The following is a 24,879-nucleotide window of genomic DNA, read 5'->3' as shown; positions in this document are numbered from 1 at the left end:
ACTTTGTGCACTAGGAAATTCAAGAGTATAGCCAAGCAAGCACAAGCTAACCAATAATGGATAAGCTAACCACTCCTAAGGCTCACACAGACACAAATAAATGAATTAAAGTTCACAGCAGTTACATTGAAAGGAGTAGCAGAAGTACTAGAAATGTAGGAACAGTAAATATATAGAGAGAGGGTTTTCAATCACGTGAAAGGACAGGTACTAAAAAAAAACTAACAGAAGTATTAAACAGGTAAAAAAAAGCAGCAGCTATGAAAATAATGACGGGGAGGGGAGGAGTCAACCTAGCTAGCGAGAAAAAAAAAAACTTCTAAAATTAACACAAGAGTAAAGTACTAAGCTAAAATTCACAAGTTACACTAAACAGTTAATTAACTAACAGAAGTATAAAAAAATGAAATGAAAAAATGATGATGGGGGTCCAAAATAGCTAACACAAGCTAACCGCTAGTGAAAATGCTAGCCGCTCCTAAGATTTTACACAGGAGTAAAATAATTACTTAAAATCACAGCAGTTTCACTGAAAAACGAACAGAAGTATTAAACGGGTAAAAAAGAAACAGCTATAAAAAGTAACGACAGGGGGAGAGGAGGAGTCGACCTAGCTAGCGAACTAGCTAACTGCTAGCAAATGCTAACTGCAAGCGATTCACAACAGGACTGTTGTTAAATAACGTTCAGAGTAGATACAATTAAAGAAGAAGAGTGCTAAACAGAAATAAAAGAAGCGTATACAACCGTGTGAAGTTCAGAGTAGCATCACAGCAACAAAAAACAGACATGACTTGGTCTTTTTGGAACCAATCACACGGTGTTTGTTTCCATCAAAATCTGAGCTCAGATTTCCTTCATCCATCACGTTTTTGTTTTTTATTTTGTTTTGTTTTTTTGCAATCTATCAATCAATTCAATCAATTTTATTTATATAGCACCAAATCACAAGAAACAGTTGCCCCAAGGCGCTTTATATTGTAAGGCAAGGCCATACAATAATTACGTAAAAACCCCAACGGTCAAAACGACCCCCTGTGAGCAAGCACTTGGCGACAGTGGGAAGGAAAAACTCCCTTTTAACAGGAAGAAACCTCCAGCAGAACCAGGCTCAGGGAGGGGATATGCTCTCTCCTTCTAGTCCCCGTCAGTACTCTAGCTGCAGCATTTTGAATTAACTGAAGGCTTTTCAGGGAACTTTTAGGACAACCTGATAATAATGAATTACAATAGTCCAGCCTAGAGGAAATAAATGCATGAATTAGTTTTTTAGCATCACTCTGAGACAAGACCTTTCTAATTTTAGAGATATTGCGTAAATGCAAAAAAGCAGTCCTACATATTTGTTTAATATGCGCTTTGAATGACATATCCTGATCAAAAATGACTCCAAGATTTCTCACAGTATTACTAGAGGTCAGGGTAATGCCATCCAGAGTAAGGATCTGGTTAGACACCATGTTTCTAAGATTTGTGGGGCCAAGTACAATAACTTCAGTTTTATCTGAGTTTAAAAGCAGGAAATTAGAGGTCATCCATGTCTTTATGTCTGTAAGACAATCTACATGTTCCTTATTGATGGATTACACAAAAGTTGCTCATTCAATCATGAGTTTGACTCCATGAATCATACACAAAAGCAGCATCAAAACTATAGTTTTTAAACCAGGTTCACAAAATGTAAACAAGAGTTGTAATATCATTTGTGGCACTGAAGAGATGTGCGAGCCTGCAGCTTTTGCTTCAGTGCTTGATACAAAAAATATGGTTTCATAGCTCAAAAACGTGATGTGATTGGCAAAAACTAACACCAGATTTGGATTCAGCACCCCCAAATTGCCCAAAATCCATTGATAAACTCCTGTTGACCAGTGTGATCATTCCCAACCCCTAGGCACTAAGGCCGAGACCTTTAAAAACGGTCTTGACGCTGGTCAAGCCCAAGCTTATGGACTACAGCATTATGCTCAAATACAAATAGACTGCATTTATATAGCACTTTTCCATCTGCATCAGACAATCAAAGCACTTTACACATCAATGCCTCACATTCACCTCGATGTCAGGCTGCTGCCATACAAGGTACTCACTACACACCGGGAGCAACTAGGGGATTAAGGACCTTGCCCAAGGGACCTTAGTGATTTTCCGATCTGAGGATCCTCTGGTCTCAGGCCCAACGCTTTAACCACTAGACCATCACCTCCCCTAAATAACATGTAAGTCAATGGAAGATATTATAACAACATGAACTTTAAATTATTCTGTTTCTCCAACCCGTCTCCACCCCCAAAAAACCCCCAAAAAGAATCTAAAACTTTGTGGTATGATAAGCTCAGGATCACTCAACAGGAAAAGTTGTCTCCTAAATGCACAGACATCCTACAGAATATATCTCTTCACTGAAGGGGATAAACTGTACAAAATCTGCTTTGTTTTACTGCAGCAAAGATGCACAATGGAAGAGAAAATACAAATTCACTGTTCTGTATCCAGAAGCTTGGCAGTCGAAAGAGGGAGGCATTAACATATCATTTTGTTCCTGGAGCTTTAGCAGCAAATGGAACGTGTTCCTTTGACTGCAGATCATATACGAGGTCTGTCAATAAAGTATAGGTCCTTTTTATTTTTTTCAAAAACTATATGGATTTCATTCATATGTTTTTACATCAGACATGCTTGAACCCTCGTGCGCATGCGTGAGTTTTTCCACGCCTGTCGGTGACGTCATTCCCCTGTGAGCACTCCTTGTGGGAGGAGTCGTCCAGCCCCTCGTCGGAATTCCTTTGTCTGAGAAGTTGCTGAGAGACTGGCGCTTTGTTTGATCAAAATTTTTTCTAAACCTGTGAGACACATCGACGTGGACACGGTTCGAAAAATTAAGCTGGTTTTCGGTGAAAATTTTAACGGCTGATGAGAGATTTTGAGGTGATACTGTCGCTTTAAGGACTTACCACAGAGGTGTTTTTCCTGTGGCGGAGCGTCGCGGCGGCTGGGAGCCAACGCTGCAATCCGCCCGCACGTCTTTCATTAAAAAAATCTCCTTTAACAGTGGAATATCCAGATAAAATGCTGAAACCGACTTCTTCTGAAACTTCTCTGTTCTCTCACAACGTCCTGGATCAATAGAGCCTGAAATGTGGAGGTTTTAAGCTTGAAACAGGCTGACGACGGCGCGTGAGAGCGCTGCACGACGTCTCGCTCCGTGGGAAGTCCATAAAGCGACAGTATCACCTCAAAATCTCTCATCAGCCGTTAAAATTTTCACAGAAAACCAGCTTAATTTTTCGAATCGTGTCCACTTCGATGTGTCTCACAGGTTTAGAAAAAAATTTTGATCAAACAAAACGCCAGTCTCTCAGCAACTTCTCAGACAAAGGAATTCCGACGAGGGGCTGGACGACTCCTCCCACAAGGAGTGCTCACAGGCGAATGACGTCACCGACAGGCGTGGAAAAACACGCATGCGCACGAGGGTTCAAGCATGTCTGACGTAAAAACATATGAATGAAATCCATATAGTTTTTGAAAAAAATAAAAAGGACCTATACTTTACTGACAGCCCTCGTAATATCCAAAAACACAAAAACAACACACTATGTTAAATTTATAAAAATTAATTCTGTCACATACTCAAGTTTATTTATCTTCAACCACTCCATCAGGGTTATCTGCATAATTCCAGCTCATCAGCAAAACAGGGTCACCACTAAAACAGATAATGTAAGAACTCAAAATCACCATATTAAAAAAATAATAATAATTGAATGAACAAAGCGCAGGATGAACACACACTGCTGTCTTTGGTGATCTCGTTACAGATATAACAAATTTCTCTTAAGTTAAATGTGGAAAGTAGGACACTCATTTCCAGAAGGAAAGAAGCAGGAAGTTAAAACAAAACAAACACTCCCTCTCACTATAACATTTGACACCAGCATACTTATTTCACAGCGCATGCTTTCTGTCACTGGGGATGTTACGTGTTTGCAGCGAAACAGCAAAAATGATACATTTGCAGCTCAGCACGGAGCTCGTCAATATCCACAGTGAGTCAGATTTTTTCCTCGTTTTTAGCACTCGCTGTCAGAACAGTGCTGACAGGTGGTGATAAAATGTTATCCTTTCATCCTTTTTGGCTTTGGTCAGCTGAAATTCAAGCACTCACACTGGATTTCACCAGCTACTTACTTAAAAAATACCAAGTGTGCGCGCAACGTGCATCCTGAATGTCGACAAAATACACACAGGGACTCCTGCTAGAATGCAGAAAATGGTTTATTTCGGTGTTCCACAGAGGTGCATTTGCCAGCAGCTGGTACAGTGAGGTCAGAGAGAAAGACACAAAAAGAAAAAGACAGCACTAATACGGAGATGTGAAAAGCAGTCCTTTTGCAAAGTGTGTTTATCACGCCTCCATGCCAGACATAAACAGTGGAGAACACCTTTTCCATAGATGCAGAAAGTTAAAGGTATAAATTACGCAGGTGCATGCATTCCCTATATGACACATTCCATAGTGGTAAGATAATGAGGAGTTCTGTTAATTACATCACCTCACTTCCTCATATAAAACCAAATGAAGCCCCTGTCTCCCAAAAAAATGTATGCAAGATGGGATGTATCAATCAGCCATACTGCACGCATGATAATATTTTGCACATTTGGTGCTCTGGTGACCACAATTTATGTCCGATCAGTAAGGACAGAAACCAGACCCATTTTTTTAACCCAGAAGCTGCTGAATGAATTGGAGACTATTATCCAATCAGTAATTAGAATTTTTAAAGAGTCATGTCAGTGACGTTTGATCAGTGGTCCTGTATTGTTTGTGCTCAGATTTCATGTGGCTGCCTGCACCTCTGTGCATCTCTGCCTCACAAACACACAGCAAGAAGGTCCTAGGATCGCTTCCCACCTGGTCTTTTGTGTGTGGAGTTTGCATTTTTCCCTGTGTTTTTGTGGGTTCCCTCCGGGTGCTCTGGCTTCCTCCCACTTCCAAGGGCATGCAGATTAGGTGAATTAAATTGACTGTAGGGGTGTGTGTGTGTGTGTGTGTGTGTGTGTGTGTGTGTGTGTGTGTGTGTGTGTGTGTGTGTGTGTGTGTGTGTGTGTGTGTGAGAGAGAGAGAGAGAGAGAGAGAGAGAGAGAGAGAGAGAGAGAGAGAGAGACTGTGTTTGATAGTCTATATGTGGTCCTGGGACAGACTGGCATTGTGTCCAGGGATGCCCCACCTCACACCCTATATTGAAATAGGTTCCAGCCTCCCGTGACCATTGTTTAGAGTAAGCGGGAATAGAAAATGAATGAATGAATGAATAAATATAAAACATCAAGGTCAGTTACATATACAGTCAGTCCATACACAACCTCCGGTCCAGGTGCTGGTAGGTTGCAGGAATATGTAATGCCCCAGTCACATGGCAACAATGTTAGCTGGACAAAGGATATTAAGTCAAAAAACAAAACTGAAATTCATGAAAGTAAAACAAAACAAACGTCAGCCTCAATGCTTTAAATGAAATCACAATAAAGCATTCACAATGACGTGACCGAAAGCGGATATAAAACCAAGTGCAGCCAGCCTTGTCCTTATTTCTGCAGTACTTGCAGGTGTGAGATTTTGTTTTAACAAGTAGCTTTGTTTGTCTTCACATTCTGAGTTCTCGCATGTCTGTACCTTGTACGCGTTATCTGTGATAGTACTTGTTCTGATGAGTAAGTACCTTTGAAGAGTCCACGGCATCAGCCATGGGGAACTGTACGCATCAGAGAAAGGCTACACCCAAAGACAGGCACACGCAGGCACATGCAGGCCAGCCACAAATGGTTGAAACATGCGCAAGTAGGTGAAGTAGTTGATAAAACTTTCTTAACGCTATTGTTTCTGTGTGGTTTTTCATCCCAAAAATGAACGATTCACTAGCGATACAAGGATGTTTCGTTTAGCTAATCGAACCTTTCGTTATTGGTTCATTCAGATATCATTGCATTTGTCAACCTTCGTTCAGTGCGTCAGACTTGGGAAGTTGAATGAAGTTGGATGAAAGTCAAATGAAATGCTAACGTTACAAAAACTAAGCAAACGATAAGAAACCATCAAGAAAAGTTTAAAAATTCTAACAAAGGACCAGCTACAGGAATGAAACTGAACGGAGGTTAAACGATGCCTACAAAACCCAACAAACGTCCAGATTTATTTTTTCATTTGGGCATTATTGTCCTGTGTTAGTGCCGTGTGACTGGGGCTTAAACAATAAAATAGCATTTCACTTGGAGATACATAAGGTTCATTGAGGTGAGCAAACTTGATGACACTACATGCGAAATGCATTGTTCACTTGAAGTAAACCAGAGTAAAGTCAGTATCGGTGTGTGGTGGTTTATCTATTTCGTTAACTATAAAACATCCTTTTAATCAGCAGTGAATGAGCCTGCACTGCACAGAAAATTGGAGACTTCTGTGTTTTTGTCATTTCCCCTTTTGTCAAAACAACTGCAAGTCATGCAAAAAGTACATGCGTTAGCAGCCTGCTCACCCTACTCTAACAAAGTGGACTTTGCTGCACAGTAAAATCACCAGTGTTAAATTAACACTGACAGTCAACATATGGTCCTACTCTGACCAGAGTGGGACCATATCTACACTGACAGTGTTAGTTTTACACTGGTGATTTTACTGTGTGGCATCCGGGTATGATGTGTCAAATATGTCAGGGTGCATCGTGGAAGAACTGCATCATGGTGTGTGTACGTGTTGCACAGAGTGTCCTTGCAGGTCTGTAGCATAGACATGTTGCCTCAAACATGCGTGTTTTGCAGCAGATACATTCTCATCCTCTTTGACAGAGAGCACTATGGTTCAGCACCAAGGACAGCTCCCAAGGGACTGGGAGCAAATCTTCATGCCCTGTACACACAGCTGTCACACACCAATGCTGTCACCATTGTGCATCAGTGCCATTCACAAAGGAGGTGTATATTTGTGTGACTCCAGCTTTTTTTTTTTCCACAAGTCCATGACCGTATTCTCGAGGAGGCTTCAACGGACGCTGTCAGCGAGCAACTCTCCTATATCACTGACCGGCTTATCTCTTTGCTACTGGGGCTTTAAACATAGATGTTTGTTTTTGGTGTGCAAGCTGTTAAAATGACAAACAGAATTGAATGCAATGAGGGATTGTTGACTCATCTACTTTACTTTATAGTGACAAATCATAATACAGTAAGTATGACATCAAAGCTACACATATGGAAAAGGTTTACCTGGTACTATTCTAAAACTAATTCCCTTTGGCTTCTACCATTTTTGCTTGTGGTCACCACCATGGATCCAGTATGGATCCCTTCCCCACATGAACTCCAAATGTACATGAGAAATGTGACAGGGGTCAGATGGCGTTCAACAATTGGGATAAGCAACCGTACTAATCCCTTGTGCCAGTGAGCTGCTCTTCGACTTGATCATATTCTGGACTAAATTGCAGTCACAATTTCAATGTATTTTCATTTATATAGCGCGAAATCACAACAAGGTTGCCTTCACACAGGTAAGGTCTAATCAATCAATCAATCAATTTTTTTATATAGCGCCAAATCACAACAAACAGTTGCCCCAAGGCGCTTTATATTGTAAGGCAAGGCCATACAATAATTATGTAAAACCCCAACGGTCAAAACAACCCCCTGTGAGCAAGCACTTGGCTACAGTGGGAAGGAAAAACTCCCTTTTAACAGGAAGAAACCTCCAGCAGAACCAGGCTCAGGGAGGGGCAGTCTTCTGCTGGGACTGGTTGGGGCTGAGGGAGAGAACCAGGAAAAAGACATGCTGTGGAGGGGAGCAGAGATCGATCACTAATGATTAAATGCAGAGTGGTGCATACAGAGCAAAAAGAGAAAGAAACAGTGCATCATGGGAACCCCCCAGCAGTCTACGTCTACAGCAGCATAACTAAGGGATGGTTCAGGGTCACCTGATCCAGCCCTAACTATAAGCTTTAGCAAAAAGGAAAGTTTTAAGCCTAATCGTAAAAGTAGAGAGGGTGTCTGTCTCCCTGATCTGAATTGGGAGCTGGTTCCACAGGAGAGGAGCCTGAAAGCTGAAGGCTCTGCCTCCCATTCTACTCTTACAAACCCTAGGAACTACAAGTAAGCCTGCAGTCTGAGAGCGAAGCGCTCTATTGGGGTGATATGGTACTACGAGGTCCCTAAGATAAGATGGGACCTGATTATTCAAAACCTTATAAGTAAGAAGAAGAATTTTAAATTCTATTCTAGAATTAACAGGAAGCCAATGAAGAGAGGCCAATATGGGTGAGATATGCTCTCTCCTTCTAGTCCCCGTCAGTACTCTAGCTGCAGCATTTTGAATTAACTGAAGGCTTTTTAGGGAACTTTTAGGACAACCTGATAATAATGAATTACAATAGTCCAGCCTAGAGGAAATAAATGCATGAATTAGTTTTTCAGCATCACTCTGAGACAAGACCTTTCTGATTTTAGAGATATTGCGTAAATGCAAAAAAGCAGTCCTACATATTTGTTTAATATGCGCTTTGAATGACATATCCTGATCAAAAATGACTCCAAGATTTCTCACAGTATTACTAGAGGTCAGGGTAATGCCATCCAGAGTAAGGATCTGGTTAGACACCATGTTTCTAAGATTTGTGGGGCCAAGTACAATAACTTCAGTTTTATCTGAGTTTAAAAGCAGGAAATTAGAGGTCAGCCATGTCTTTATGTCTGTAAGACAATCCTGCAGTTTAGCTAATTGGTGTGTGTCCTCTGGCTTCATGGATAGATAAAGCTGGGTATCATCTGCGTAACAATGAAAATTTAAGCAATACCGTCTAATAATACTGCCTAAGGGAAGCATGTATAAAGTGAATAAAATTGGTCCTAGCACAGAACCTTGTGGAACTCCATAATTAACTTTAGTCTGTGAAGAAGATTCCCCATTTACATGAACAAATTGTAATCTATTAGACAAATATGATTCAAACCACCGCAGCGCAGTGCCTTTAATACCTATGGCATGCTCTAATCTCTGTAATAAAATTTTATGGTCAACAGTATCAAAAGCAGCACTGAGGTCTAACAGAACAAGCACAGAGATGAATCCACTGTCCGAGGCCATAAGAAGATCATTTGTAACCTTCACTAATGCTGTTTCTGTACTATGATGAATTCTAAAACCTGACTGAAACTCTTCAAATAGACCATTCCTCTGCAGATGATCAGTTAGCTGTTTTACAACTACCCTTTCAAGAATTTTTGAGAGAAAAGGAAGGTTGGAGATTGGCCTATAATTAGCTAAGATAGCTGGGTCAAGTGATGGCTTTTTAAGTAATGGTTTAATTACTGCCACCTTAAAAGCCTGTGGTACATAGCCAACTAACAAAGATAGATTGATCATATTTAAGATCGAAGCATTAAATAATGGTAGGGCTTCCTTGAGCAGCCTGGTAGGAATGGGGTCTAATAAACATGTTGATGGTTTGGATGAAGTAACTAATGAAAATAACTCAGACAGAACAATCGGAGAGAAAGAGTCTAACCAAATACCGGCATCACTGAAAGCAGCCAAAGATAACGATACGTCTTTGGGATGGTTATGAGTAATTTTTTCTCTAATAGTTAAAATTTTGTTAGCAAAGAAAGTCATGAAGTCATTACTAGTTAAAGTTAATGGAATACTCAGCTCAATAGAGCTCTGACTCTTTGTCAGCCTGGCTACAGTGCTGAAAAGAAACCTGGGGTTGTTCTTATTTTCTTCAATTAGTGATGAGTAGAAAGATGTCCTAGCTTTATGGAGGGCTTTTTTATAGAGCAACAGACTCTTTTTCCAGGCTAAGTGAAGATCTTCTAAATTAGTGAGACGCCATTTCCTCTCCAACTTACGGGTTATCTGCTTTAAGCTACGAGTTTGTGAGTTATACCATGGAGTCAGGCACTTCTGATTTAAAGCTCTCTTGTTTAGAGGAGCTACAGCATCCAAAGTTGTCTTCAATGAGGATGTAAAACTATTGACGAGATACTCTATCTCACTTATAGAGTTTAGGTAGCTACTCTGCACTGTGTTGGTATATGGCATTAGAGAACATAAAGAAGGAATCATATCCTTAAACCTAGTTACAGCACTTTCTGAAAGACTTCTAGTGTATAGATGTGCAAGTAGCTGTACATCTCTGGTGTTGAGACAGGGCACCAAATTTCTTCACCGACAATATGCAAACACTTGTCCATCTTTGGTGCAAGTAGGTGTAAAGGGAAAGTGACTATGTGGAAAAGTAATTACACTACCTGACACAGAACTTTCCAAGTTTTTAGCAGATGTGTGATTCATGTATTTTGTTTTTAGTTGGAAAAATTGAGTAAGACACAAAGAGAGAAGAGAGAGACCTAATGTTTAATAGACCACATTTAACTGTTTTAGTCTGTGGTGCAGTTGAAGGTGCTATATTATTTTTTCTTTTTGAATTTTTATGCTTAAATAGATTTTTGCTGGTTATTGGTAGTCTGGGAGCAGGCACCGTCATTACCCCATACCGGGGATGGGTAATGAGGGGATGGCAGGGGGAGAGAAGCTGCAGAGAGGTGTGTAAGACTACAACTCTGCTTCCTGGTCCCAACCCTGGATAGTCATGGTTTGGAGGATTTAAGAAAATTGGCCAGATTTCTAGAAATGAGAGCTGTTCCATCCAAAGTGGGATGGATGCCGTCTCTCCTAACAAGACCAGGCTTTCCCCAGAAGCTTTGCCAATTATCTATGAAGCCCACCTCATTTTTTGGACACCACTCAGACAGCCAGCAATTCAAGGAGAACATGCGGCTAAACATGTCACTCCCGGTCTGATTGGGGAGGGGCCCAGAGAAAACTACAGAGTCCGACATTGTTTTTGCAAAGTTACACACCGATTTAATGTTAATTTTAGTGACCTCCGATTGGCGTAACCGGGTGTCATTACTGCCGACGTGAATTACAATCTTACCAAATTTACGCTTAGCCTTAGCCAGCAGTTTCAAATTTCCTTCAATGTCGCCTGCTCTGGCCCCCGGAAGACAATTGACTATGGTTGCTGGTGTCGCTAACTTCACATTTCACAAAACAGAGTCGCCAATAACCAGAGTTTGATCCTCGGCGGGTGTGTCGTCGAGTGGGGAAAAACAGTTAGAGATGTGAACGGGTTGGCGGTGTACACGGGGCTTCTGTTTAGGGCTACGTTTCCTCCTCACAGTCACCCAGTCAGCCTGCTTTCCCGGCTGCTCGGGATCTGCCAGGGGGTAACTAACGGCGGCTAAGCTACCTTGGTCCGCACCGACTACAGGGGCCTGGCTAGCTGTAGAATTTTCCACGGTGCGGAGCCGAGTCTCCATTTCGCCCAGCCTGGCCTCCAAAGCTACGAATAAGCTACACTTATTACAAGTACCGTTACTGCTAAAGGAGGCCGAGGAATAACTAAACATTTCACACCCAGAGCAGAAAAGTGCAGGAGAGACAGGAGAAGCCGCCATGCTAAATCGGCTAAGAGCTAGTAGCTACGCTAAGCTAGCGGATTCCTAAAAACACGCAAAGTGAATAATGTGTAAATAATTTAGAGGTGATTCAGCAGAAGGAGTGCTTTAGTTAAGGCACGTAAAGATTACACTGGGAAACAAATCGTAATCTAGATAACTAGATCAATCTAACTGCGCAGATTAAACAGCTAACAGATACAGAAAAACACCGCTGTGCTCCAGAACAGGAAGTGATACAATACCGCAGTGAGAGCCAACCACCAGTAGAAAGGAGCAACAGTGGTAAGGAAAAACTCCCTCTGAAGAAGAAACCTCAAGCAGACCAGACTCAAAGGGGTGACCCTCTGCTTGGGCCATGCTACAGACACAAATTACAAAACAATTCACAAAACATACAGGAAATGTTGCCAGTGCACAGGACGGTTACCTAGAGAGTTATCATTTCTCCAACAAAACTGGTGTTACCTTTAAATCTATAGTGTGTAGGATGTAGTGCCATCTAATGGTGAGGCTGCAGGCTGCATCATGACACTGTCCGTCACAGTCATGATAAGCAAAATGTATAACATTTTACAACAAAGAGGATTTTCTAACACATTAGCCTGGGACCACTTTGGACTTTACCTTCCACATCTTATCCAGTTGCTCCTTCAGCCCTACTTCTTGATTTTCTCGTGCTCCTTCTTTCTGACATTGCTGCCAGCTGGGATTGATCACAACTTTGGTTTTCTTTCCCTTGTCAACCATCACAATGTTTGGTGGGTTGGCCAACAGCTGTTTGCCTGTCTTTAAAGTCCACCAGGACTATGTGATAGACTCCTTCCTCTAAGGGTCTGGTGCTTAGGGCTTCATAAGAGCCTGTGTGCCAACATTTAGTTGGATAGTGTAGTGGTTGAATTACCATCATTTGAACAACAGATCAGGTTAAATCCTACATACTGTAGCAATTCACTTTTTCCACCACCCAAATTTAAATATTTCAATAATGTTGCAATATTCTCATTGGAAGTGGAGGAAAATGTTGGGAAAGTGTAGTGACACGGACCCACAACAGGGGGCGCAAATGAACGGTAAATAGATGAGCCAAAAAGTAACAATTTAATGTTGTGAATGTGCACAACGAACATACAGACAATCACAGAATATCATAACAGTCAATACACAGAGGTGACGTGTGGGCAGGCTCGAGGATAGAAGACGTCTGTCCTGAGAAGAGCCGGAACCACACGATTTCCGCCGCCCCAGAACCTGGTGAATACTGGAGCCGCCAAGTCCCGAATTCCCAGGTGATCACCGTCCCCGACTGTCGGATCTGGTACTGCTGGCGAAGAACAAAGACAGTCAAGTGTGGGTGTGTGTACACCCAGTAACAACTACGGTGGGAATGCCACCTCCACCTCTCACTCAATACTTGCAGCGCGTCCTCAGAGGAAAAAGAGTGCCGTATTGCATAGCCTCCACAAAAGGACTGGAACTCCTGCAAACACTCACAATAAACAGATTCTCAATATTTCCGCAAAGGCTGAGGATATTACCTCCTATGAAGTATGATATCTCGGCAACGAGGTGGAGATGACGTCTGGTCTTTATGGAGTGAGATGATGTTGAGTAGATGGGTGACAGCTGTCAAGAGGTAATGAGCGACAGCTGTCACCCCCGGCTGTGTCCATGGCGGCAGCGCCCTCTCGTGCCTGAAGCCCGCACTGCAGGCAGGGCGCCCTCTGGTGGTGGGACAGCAGTACCTCCTCTTCTGGCGGCCCACACAACAGAAAATTAGATTCTTCAATGTATTGCAATGTTGATGTGGGCAGTTGTGAATCCATTTGCAACTCTGTGTTTTTACTTTAACGAAAGCCATTTTTTTTTAACTGACACTGTCCTTTATATGTAATCACATTTGCCATATGGCTTCATTGCAGCTTTCCTCTTCATAAAACCTGGAGGAGATGAAGCATGGTGCAGCTGCAGGTGGAGAGGGCAGCATGAAGAAAACAATGAAAAAAACACCTGTTTTTGCACAAGTCACATCTAGTGACAAATTCTGGTTTGAAAATCTACAAAACAAACAAAATAGTTAAGTTAATCTCTGCTTTTATCCTTTTTTACCCTCCATCGCTATGTTGGAGGCTCAGCTGAAAACAGACTCATTCTTTTGTTTCATAAAGAAACATTAGGTCTCTCTCTTCTAAGTCCCTGTTGGTAAATGATATAATAATTGATCAACGTATTGATTTATTCTGCCTAACAGAAACCTGGTTACAGCAGGATGAATATGTTAGTTTAAATGAGTCAACACCCCCGAGTCACACTAACTGTCAGAATGCTCGTAGCACGGGCCGGGGCGGAGGATTAGCAGCAATCTTCCATTCCAGCTTATTAATTAATCAAAAACCCAGACAGAGCTTTAATTCATTTGAAAGCTTGTCTCTTAGTCTTGTCCATCCAAATTGGAAGTCCCAAAAACCAGTTTTATTTGTTATTATCTATCGTCCACCTGGTCGTTACTGTGAGTTTCTCTGTGAATTTTCAGACCTTTTGTCTGACTTAGTGCTTAGCTCAGATAAGATAATTATAGTGGGCGATTTTAACATCCACACAGATGCTGAGAATGACAGCCTCAACACTGCATTTAATCTATTATTAGACTCAATTGGCTTTGCTCAAAAAGTAAATGAGTCCACCCACCACTTTAATCATATCTTAGATCTTGTTCTGACTTATGGTATGGAAATAGAAGACTTAACAGTATTCCCTGAAAACTCCCTTCTGTCTGATCATTTTTTAATAACATTTACATTTACCCTGATGGACTACCCTGCAGTGGGGAATAAGTTTCATTACACTAGAAGTCTTTCAGAAAGCGCTGTAACTAGGTTTAAGGATATGATTCCTTCTTTATGTTCTTTAATGTCATATACCAACACAGAGCAGAGTAGCTACCTAAACTCTGTAAGGGAGTTAGAGTATCTCGTCAATAGTTTTACATCCTCATTGAAGACAACTTTGGATGCTGTAGCTCCTCTGAAAAAGAGAGCTTTAAATCAGAAGTGTCTGACTCCGTGGTATAACTCACAAACTCGTAGCTTAAAGCAGATAACCCGTAAGTTGGAGAGGAAATGGCATCTCACTAATTTAGAAGATCTTCACTTAGCCTGGAAAAAGAGTTTGTTGCTCTATAAAAAAGCCCTCCGTAAAGCTAGGACATCTTTCTACTCATCACTAATTGAAGAAAATAAGAACAACCCCAGGTTTCTTTTCAGCACTGTAGCCAGGCTGACAAAGAGTCAGAGCTCTATTGAGCTGAGTATTCCATTAACTTTAACTAGTAATGACTTTATGACTTTCTTTGCTAACAAAATTTTGACTATTAGAGAAAAAATTAATCATAACCATCCCAAAGATGTATCGTTATCTTTGGCTGCTTTCAGTGATGCCGGTATTTGGTTAGACTCTTTCTCTCCCATTGTTCTGTCTGAGTTATTTTCATTAGTTACTTCATCCAAACCATCAACATGTTTATTAGACCCCATTCCTGCCAGGCTGCTCAAGGAAGTCCTACCATTATTTAATGCTTCAATCTTAAATATGATCAATCTATCTTTGTTAGTTGGCTATGTACCACAGGTTTTTAAGGTGGCAGTAATTAAACCATTACTTAAAAAGCCATCACTTGACCCAGCTATCTTAGCTAATTATAGGCCAATCTCCAACCTTCCTTTTCTCTCAAAGATTCTTGAGAGGGTAGTTGTAAAACAGCTAACTGATCACCTGCAGAGGAATGGTCTATTTGAAGAGTTTCAGTCAGGTTTTAGAATTCATCATAGTACAGAAACAGCATTAGTGAAGGTTACAAATGATCTTCTTATGGCTTTGGACAGTGGACTTATCTCTGTGCTTGTTCTGTTGGACCTCAGTGCTGCTTTTGATACTGTTGACCATAAAATTTTATTACAGAGATTAGAGCATGTCATAGGTATTAAAGGCACTGCGCTGCGGTGGTTTGAATCATATTTGTCTAATAGATTACAGTTTGTTCATGTAAATGGGGAATCTTCTTCACAGACTAAAGTTAATTATGGAGTTCCACAAGGTTCTGTGCTAGGACCAATTTTATTCACTTTATACATGCTTCCCTTAGGCAGTATATTAGACGGTATTGCTTAAATTTTCATTGTTACGCAGATGATACCCAGCTTTATCTATCCATGAAGCCAGAGGATACACACCAATTAGCTAAACTGCAGGATTGTCTTACAGACATAAAGACATGGATGACCTCTAATTTCCTGCTTTTAAACTCAGATAAAACTGAAGTTATTGTACTTGGCCCCACAAATCTTAGAAGCATGGTGTCTAACCAGATCTTTACTCTGGATGGCATTTCCCTGACCTCTAGTAATACTGTGAGAAATCTTGGAGTCATTTTGATCAGGATATGTCATTCAAAGCGCATATTAAACAAATATGTAGGACTGCCTTTTTGCATTTACGCAATATCTCTAAAATCAGAAAGGTCTTGTCTCAGAGTGATGCTGAAAAACTAATTCATGCATTTATTTCCTCTAGGCTGGACTATTGTAATTCATTATTATCAGGTTGTCCTAAAAGTTCCCTAAAAAGCCTTCAGTTGGTTCAGAATGCTGCAGCTAGAGTACTGACGGGGACTAGCAGGAGAGAGCATATCTCACCCGTGTTGGTCTCTCTTCATTGGCTTCCTGTTAATTCTAGAATAGAATTTAAAATTCTTCTTCTTACTTATAAGGTTTTGAATAATCAGGTCCCATCTTATCTTAGGGACCTTGTAGTACCATATTACCCCATTAGAGCGCTTCGCTCTCAGACTGCAGGCTTACTTGTAGTTCCTAGGGTTTGTAAGAGTAGAATGGGAGGCAGAGCCTTCAGCTTTCAGGCTCCTCTCCTGTGGAACCAGCTCCCAATTCAGATCAGGGAGACAGATACCCTCTCTACTTTTAAGATTAGGCTTAAAACTTTCCTTTTCGCTAAGGCTTATAGTTAGGGCTGGATCAGGTGACCCTGGACCATCCCTTGGTTATGCTGCTTTAGACGTAGACTGTGGGGGGGTTCCCATGATGCACTGTTTCTTTCTCTTTTTGCTCCGTATGCATCACTCTGCATTTAATCATTAGTGATCGATCTCTGCCCCCCTCCACAGCATGTCTTTTTCCTGGTTCTTTCCCTCAGCCCCAACCAGTCTCAGCAGAAGACTGCCCCTCCCTGAGCCTGGTTCTGCTGGAGGTTTCTTCCTGTTAAAAGGGAGTTTTTCCTTCCCACTGTAGCCAAGTGCTTGCTCATAGGGGGTCGTTTTGACCGTTGGGGTTTTTCATAATTATTGTATGGCCTTGCCTTACAATATAGAGCGCCTTGGGGCAACTGTTTGTTGTGATTTGGCGCTATATAAAAAAAAAGTTGATTGATTGATTGATTGATTGATAAAGAGTGAAGAAAGAATACAAATACATCTGCAGAGTATCATGGCTGATCACCTAAAATTGTCTCCACCACTATTTTCATTTTAATATGCACTCGGTCATGCATTTTGGTGGAAAGCACATGCAAGCAGTTTGTTCCACTGAAACCAAAGTGCATTCGAAATACATGTGCACAAGATGAGAAGAGATGCTGCATGCCATGTTCTCTCCATTTTTGCCATTATTAATTCTTCTGCCACAAGAATAATGTGCATTGGTGCAGTACAGCCAGTATGCAAATGCATCACAATGACGTACACCACTTTTTTTTTTTTTTTTTTGTGCAGGAGCAGTAATAGTCAAAACACGAGTCAGTCTGAAGCCACACTTACACAGGTAGTTTTAGCAGCTGGGTTTTAGATTTTAGAATCAGTGAAAGCTGCACAGGTGCACACAATGTATTTGAACCAATTCATTATGGACATTACAAATACTTTGATTTGAAGTGTCATAAATACTCACACAGTGAGAAAAAAGAAATCCTGTATAGAAAATAATGGACGCTTCAAGATGCAGCAATAATTGTTTTTATCATCGAATCGCAGCCCTCTGAATCATACTTAAATCAAATTGTGAGGTGCTTAAAGATTCCCACCCCTAATTCTCATAGTTACAGGGATATACTTTGAGTTGGAGACTTGTACTTTTAAAACTTTCGTGTTGATAAACTTGGCTAATCCCCAACTTCGATGCTCACTGTCAGTCCTAAATTGGCCCTGAGGTCCACTGGTACTGGTGCTTTTGTCCTGGATGCCATAGTATGAAGTGAATGAGAGTCTGTGACTCCCCATAGATGTGATGGCAGGTCATCACAAGTTATTTTCTCAGACAAGGCCAGTACTCATTTACATTTGAGTTTACCGAAACACTACAGATGAAGTTTCTTGTCAATGGACACAGACAACTAGTGTGACTGGGAATCAAACCCAGGTCTACATTCTGGTAGAACAATTTCCATCCCACTGATGTACTTGCTCTACATCTTAAAAATGCAGTGATCAGAACAAATGTGTGGGATGTGTTTGACATTAGTTGGATTAACTTGTCTTTTGTCCTCTGGTTTTTCCTTGGGGGGTGGGGGGTCAAAAAAGACAAACGACATAAGGTTCACAAAAAATAGAACATTAGCTTTTATTACTGAAACCTTGCTTAAAACTACTGCTCACATTTAAAAATGCACATCTGTGTCCCCTCCAAAGCTGTGTCTAAACTGGTCACCAAATCCAAAGAGCATTTCAATGATGCCTGACGATGGCAGCTGTGATCTAAAGGTCTGAGTGCTTGTGCATAGATCCAAATTGGCAGAGTGCATAAAGCACCATGGTTTGCTATTGTAGGGTGCCAAAGTGATTTTGAGGTTGAAAGGTTGATATGAATAATTCACTGAAAAAAATTACCCAAAGTCATCAATCTCCTAGACCGGTGTCCTGTCCAAGGTGTACCCGACCTCACACCCTGTGACTGCTGGGATAGGCTTCAATCTCCCCGTGACTCTTGATTGGAGTAAGCAGGTATAGAGAATGAATGGATGGATGGATGGATGGATGGATGGATGGATGGATGGATGGATGGATGGATGGATGGATGGATGGATGGATGGATGGATGGATGGATGGATGGATGGATGGATGGATGGATGGATCAGGCTCCACATCAACTTTACTGAGACAGTTTGTCTCCATCAAGTATGACGCCCATCCCATCAAAACATACATAAAGAAAAACCGGATAGTAAGAGTCAGCCACTTGCATGTTTTCTTTTTTTGTGCTTGCATTAAAAAAAAAACAAAAAAAAAAACAAGAAGGCTTGGTGAATTGGACACTGTGAAACTGACCATTAGGTGTCTGTCCATGTGCATCAGCCCTGCAGTAGATCTTTCACCCAACAGTCACTGGGATTTTTACCTCTGCTGAGAAGATTATGTTTCATTGGTGTGTGTCTGTCTGTCTGTTTGACTGACCGACTGTCAACAAATGGTCAATGCAAAAACACCTCATGAATATTTAATCTTCCACATTCATGGTTAATTATCATGGCAAATGAGAGGAAGAGCAGGAAAAAACATTTTGGAAGCTAAAACTGAGATGTTTGTGGATGAGGTGGAGTCTAGAAAAAACATTTTGTTGAGTGGTGACATTTGCGGGGTGACAAAAGAATTAAATGTAAGTGGCAATCCATTAACAACAATCCATTCATGTCCAGGAGTCATATAGGTCCTGAGGCACGTTTGTGCCTGTACTTATCTCCAGATTCCATCCCATGACAGGACACCAATCAGATGCAAGTTACGTCCCCAGCCAGAGCCAATACCCATTTACAGTTTATATGAAGTGTCTTCTCCAAGAACACATACAGGCAGGATGAGAGGGATTCAAACCTATGTCCTCATAATGGCAGGCCAGCTCCTTATTCACTCTGTAGGGAGCCTGTGCCTGATGATTAATTGTGTAGTTTAAGATCTGAGTTGGCTTATAGACTATAGTTTACAATTACAATCTTTGTGGATTAAGTAAATCATAAAACTGAAGATTTTTTTTAATATTTGATATGTGTTACTATGTAAGTACACAGTAAAATCACCAGTGTAAAACTAACACTGACAGTGTTAAATTAACACTGACAGTGAACATATGGTCCTACTCTGACAGTCAGTGTTAATTTAACACTGGTGATTTTATTGTGTAGAATTAAATATACAAGTTGTGACTCACTAGCAAACTGCATCATTATATGTGTCATGATGCCACTGACATTTTTCCTACAATCACCATTTCCACTTGGGTTACCAGTGTGCTCCAAAATGTTCATAGGTAAATCTAAGAGTTTCCATACAGATACTGATTCATTCTGTCATGTTAGTTTCTATGGCTCTAGCCCCTCTTGACCCTTGGTTGGAGGAAGTGGGTATCGACAATGAATGATTAGGATCATAATTTCTCATCCACCAGGGGATTATGGCCCAGGAGATTGAGTGGTGGGGCCACGAAGGGTTACAGAGTACAAAACCCATGAACAACATCTCCTTTGACATTTAAAGATGGATTTTGACTGTTTCATAAAATGATCCTACAGCTGGTGCCCAAAGGGGATGCTCATTGTGGCCAGACAAAAATACCTCTAAATTATAGGATTAATGCTTAGGTGAGTCTTAAAGTTCATCTTTGTGCATCTTTGGCCTTTTCTGTTGGATGTTTTACATTTCTCTGCAACTGGGCACCACAGTCTTGTTTGAGGGTGGGCACTAAAGGGGTAAAATATGATGTGTATGATGTAATTTCTCTACTTCTGGGGAAAAAAACATGGCATTTTCTCAGAGTTTTTGGGCAGATTACACACAAACAAAGTGAAAATGCAAAGAGAGAACGGAGCTACTCTGGTTAACTGTGTAGGCTAACAATTACCCACATGACATCTCCCACTCGCTTCCTCTTCCCTTCTCCACTGGGAACTGAAAAAAAAAAAAAAAACACTTTTCGCGAATGCTTCTGTGATTGCAGCTGAAAATAAAACAGTACACAATTTGTCCGTTTGAAGTTATGCTGTTTATATATTGCATAACGGGAGTGGCTGTCCCCATAAGTGGTCAAATCCCGCAATATCACGCAGGTTCCAAACAAGACTGCGGTGCCCACAGATTTACTAGAGAGGGTCGAGCTGTACAAAAGGCCTGCCATGAGAGGATTGTGGCCCCGCCATCTTGGAAGGTTGAAGCGCTGCAGCGGTCTCTCGCTGTCAGTGGAAAATGCATGCTCTGCGCTTGTAATCACTGTTGATTCTCTGGCCAACTTCTCCACCATTATTTACATTTAAGACATGAAAACTTGTGCTAAGGTCAATTCAGATACGAGGTCTGTTAGAAAAGTAACGGACCTTTTTATTTTATGCAAAAAATATATGGATTTGATTCATATGTTTTTACGTCAGCCAAGCTTGAACCTTCGTGTGCATGCGTGAGTTTTTTCACGCCTGTCGGTTGCATCATTCGCCTGTGGGCAGGCTTTGAGTGAGCACTGGTCCACCCCCCTCATCGGATTTTTATTGTCAGGGAAATGGCGGAATGATTTGGGCTTTGCTCCATCAGAATTTTTTCAGAAACTGTTAGAGATAGGCAGCTGGAAACCATTCGGAAAATTCATTTGGCTTTCGGTGAAAATTTTTTGGGCTTCACAGAGATTAAGGAGCGTTACTACCGCTTTAAGGACGGCCCACAATGGCACACGGCGCGCTGCGCTCCGAGCCGCGATCGACAGGCAGAAATGACCATTTCATTTTTAAACAGATGGCTGTATGGCTCCGGGACCATCGTGTGCAATTTCTCTGGTTATCACAAGAGCTGGACATCAGCCATTTTCCGTCAGATTTCACTTTTAACAAGAGATTTTGTCATGGAAAGCCGCAGGGAGGCTTCGCGCGTCACGACGGAGCCACTGATGGAGCGAGACAAAGAACACCTCCGTTTTGGAGTGTCAGAGGACAAGTTGGGACATGCCTATCTCAGCTTTCAGTTGCTTACCAGTCGAGTGAGTATAAGAGAAATTGTGGAGAGCTGGGCATGTCCCAACTTGTCCTCTGACACTCCAAAACGGAGGTGTTCTTTGTCTCGCTCCATCAGCGAATCCGACGTGACGCGCAAAGCCTCCGCATGGCTTTCCATGACAAAATCTCTTGTTAAAAGTGAAATCTGATGGAAAATGGCTGATGTCCAGCTCTTGTGATAACCAGAGAAATTGCACACAATGGTCCCGGAGCCATACAGCCATACGTTTAGAAATGAAATGGTCGTTTCTGCCTGTCGATCGCGGCTTGGAGCGCAGCGCGCCATGTGCCATTGTGGGCTGTCCTTAAAGCGGTAGTAACACTCCTTAATCTCTGTGAAGCCCAAAAGATTTTCACCGAAAGCCAAATGAATTTTCCGAATGGTTTCCAGCTGCCTGTCTCTAACAGTTTCTGAAAAAATTCTGATGGAGCAAAGCCCAAATCATTCCGCCATTTCCCTGACAATAAAAATCCGACGAGGGGGGTGGACCAGTGCTCACTCAAAGCCTGCCCACAGGCGAATGACGCAACCGACAGGCGTGAAAAAACTCACGCATGCGCACGAAGGTTCAAGCTTGGCTGACGTAAAAACATATGAATCAAATCCATATATTTTTTGCATAAAATAAAAAGGTCCATTACTTTTCTAACAGACCTCGTACGTAGATTTGATTTCTGAAGTCAGTTTAATCATAACTGTTGATCCTTTCTCCCCATAAGGCTGCAAATGGAGCGTAAAGTGGAGCTCCTGTCAATAGAAAACTCATGTCATCAGTCAACTCTCTGGCTGATTCCTCTTTTTTTTTCCTCTCTGTGCTTTGACAGTGAAGAATTAGAACAAAATCATTCCATGCTGGACTGCAGCCCCCAGCCAACCACGCCCACTGCCCGCCAAGGAAGGGCAACCACACGGAACGCATGTGTGCAGGAGCCCCCACCCACCCGGTGGCCCCACTCGAACACCGGACCGCGGAGATCCCCGAACTAGCTGGCAACGCCGCTCATGAGCTCCTCATCGTTGCGGACAGCCAGCTGCAGGTGATGGGGAATAATGCAAGTTTTCCCACTGTTCCGAACTATGCCGCCAGCCAGCTCGAGGATCCTAGCGTCCAGACACTCGAGCACAGCCGCCAGGCAAATGGGGGCTCGGGCACCCACACGCCCCACACTGCCCCCCCAGCAGACAGTGGACACGTCTGACTGCTAACTGCAATCCAGGACTGCAGTTAGTGAGTCTTCGCCTTGGCTCTGGCTTTACCACCTGTTTTGCCTCTTCTGTTCATGATTTTGTTCTAATCCTTTGCCATCAAAGCAAAGGAATTAAAGAGGAATCAGCCAGATTTGACTGATGACATCAGTTTTCTATTGACAGGAGCTCCAATTTACGCTCCATTCGCAGCCTTATAGAGAGAAAGGATCAACAGGTATGATTAATCTGACTACAGAAATCGAATCTACGTATCTGAATTGAAGTAAGCACAAGTTTTCACGTCTTAAACATTGGAAAAGTCGGGCAGAGAATTGAACATTATCACAAGCGCAAAGCATGCATTTTCCACTGACAGCGAGAGACCGCTGCAGCGCTTCAGTCTTTCAAGATGGGCGGCTCAGCGCTCCAGGTCACATGACCATAATACCTGTCTATTATGGGATGTCTATGGCGGCACCCCATTGTTACTAATTTTATGGCTATGTCTTGTTCTTCTGACACTTCTTTTCCTCTATTTATGCATGTTTGTATGCTAACTGCTTGCATGTTCCTGTGGCAGGTATGACATGTCAGGCACGAAGTTCCTACCTGGACACAGAGGTCCTTTGGGGCTACCGTTTCACCCCTGTTCTCTCGCTGGAGAATGGCTTCTATGAGGTGGACTACAACAACTTCCACGAAGTGTACGAGACCAACACTCCCACCTGCAGCGCCAAGGAGCTATCTGCTAAACCTCAGGAGGCGCCACTGTTGCCTCAGCTTTCCCTAATCAGCCCAGAGCACAAAAAGCACACTTTTAACCCTTTCAACCGCCTGTCCCAACAGGAACCACTGAGTCAGGAGCGGGACGAGGAGCAGAGAGACATGGCGAGTGACAGGGGAGAGACCAATGGCTCAGCTGCTCCTTTGGAAGAGCCACCCTTTGCTGATGGACGTCCTGATTGATTGGATACATCAGTTACACACCCAGGAGAGAGCGGACAAGAAAACCAGATAATGCAATTCTCCATTTAGTCAATGGCAAGCTTGAGCCATTGCTGAGCTTGGAGATCTAAAACGTCCATGCAATATTTCTCCGTTAGTGCGTAGGTTGGTTTTGTAGACATGTAAGTACACTGGCACATTACGTACAGCATATGTTCAGGATATATACACTTAAAGGTTGGTGGTTCTGATTGCCTTTTGATAACTGTCATGACCATTTTTACTGGTACGACAGCTTAATGAACATAACGAGAACTGGCGCTGAAACTGACAGCCATGACAAAGTACGAGAGGGGCTATTATGGATACTCCAATATCCTCATGTTAGAGTTTGTCAATTCAACCTTATCTGGGCAGAGTATTAAACTCATAACTTGGCTAATATGTGTGACAGCAGCTTCCATTTGCAGCTATTGAAATCTTGTTTGTTTGTTTTTTTTTTATGTGGAAGATAATTATTTATTTTATTGGACAGGAAATGTGCGAGGCTTATAATTGGTAAGACATGCAAGGAAAAAATGGGCCATCTGTACTGGCAGCCACTATTCAGTCTGTTTTCTTTGTAATGGTCATCATGGTTGTATTGTCAGAAATAATCTTATGTCGAATTGTCTCAACAATAGACTCAGAGCCTTGACCCGAAATTAAACGGCTAGTACCTCATTTTGATACTCATCAAATTAACACTGGGCAAATGGATCACTGTGGCTTTTTAGAGTCAAATCAAATGCACGCGCACGCACACACACACACACACACACACACACACACACACACACACACACCAATGCCTCAGTTTTAATTCAAGAAAGTTTTATTTTGATGCTTTTCACAGAAAATAAAGCGCAATTTATGTTATGGCGCTCTCAAATGTGCAACATACAAGAAAAAAAAATGCAAACTGTGTATAGCACTGCAAAATGGCTACCACAAAGTCTAGGAAATGCAAAAAAAAAAAAAAAAAATTAAATTGAGTTGAAGAGGAATTCTTTGATTTTTCAACTTCAGCCCTATTTTTTAAAGGAGTTTTAATTATAAGCAAGCAGTAAGCTTTGGCGGCTCAAAATTAGGTATAACAGGAAGAAGAAAAAGTTGTAGTTCCTTAATTGGCCAGGTGAGGCTGGCACCAGAAAGGATCA

General features: G+C 41.9%; 1 protein-coding gene across 1 annotated transcript in view; it reads left to right on the top strand.

Annotated features, from left to right (window-relative positions):
• kcnj5 (potassium inwardly rectifying channel subfamily J member 5) overlaps positions 1-24,389 on the top strand; it is a 228,198-nt gene extending 203,809 nt beyond the window's left edge. Inside the window, exon 4 of the mRNA XM_034168001.1 lies at positions 23,316-24,389. Within this exon, the coding sequence (XP_034023892.1) occupies positions 23,316-23,701 (386 nt within the window). The 3' untranslated portion in view covers positions 23,702-24,389. The remainder of the gene's footprint in view (positions 1-23,315) is intronic.
• The last annotated feature ends 490 nt before the right edge of the window (positions 24,390-24,879 follow it).

The sequence above is a fragment of the Thalassophryne amazonica genome, chromosome 4, assembly GCF_902500255.1.
Source record: "Thalassophryne amazonica chromosome 4, fThaAma1.1, whole genome shotgun sequence".
In the NCBI taxonomy this organism is placed as follows: Eukaryota; Metazoa; Chordata; class Actinopteri; order Batrachoidiformes; family Batrachoididae; genus Thalassophryne; species Thalassophryne amazonica.
This window is presented reverse-complemented; position numbering and strand designations above follow the sequence as displayed.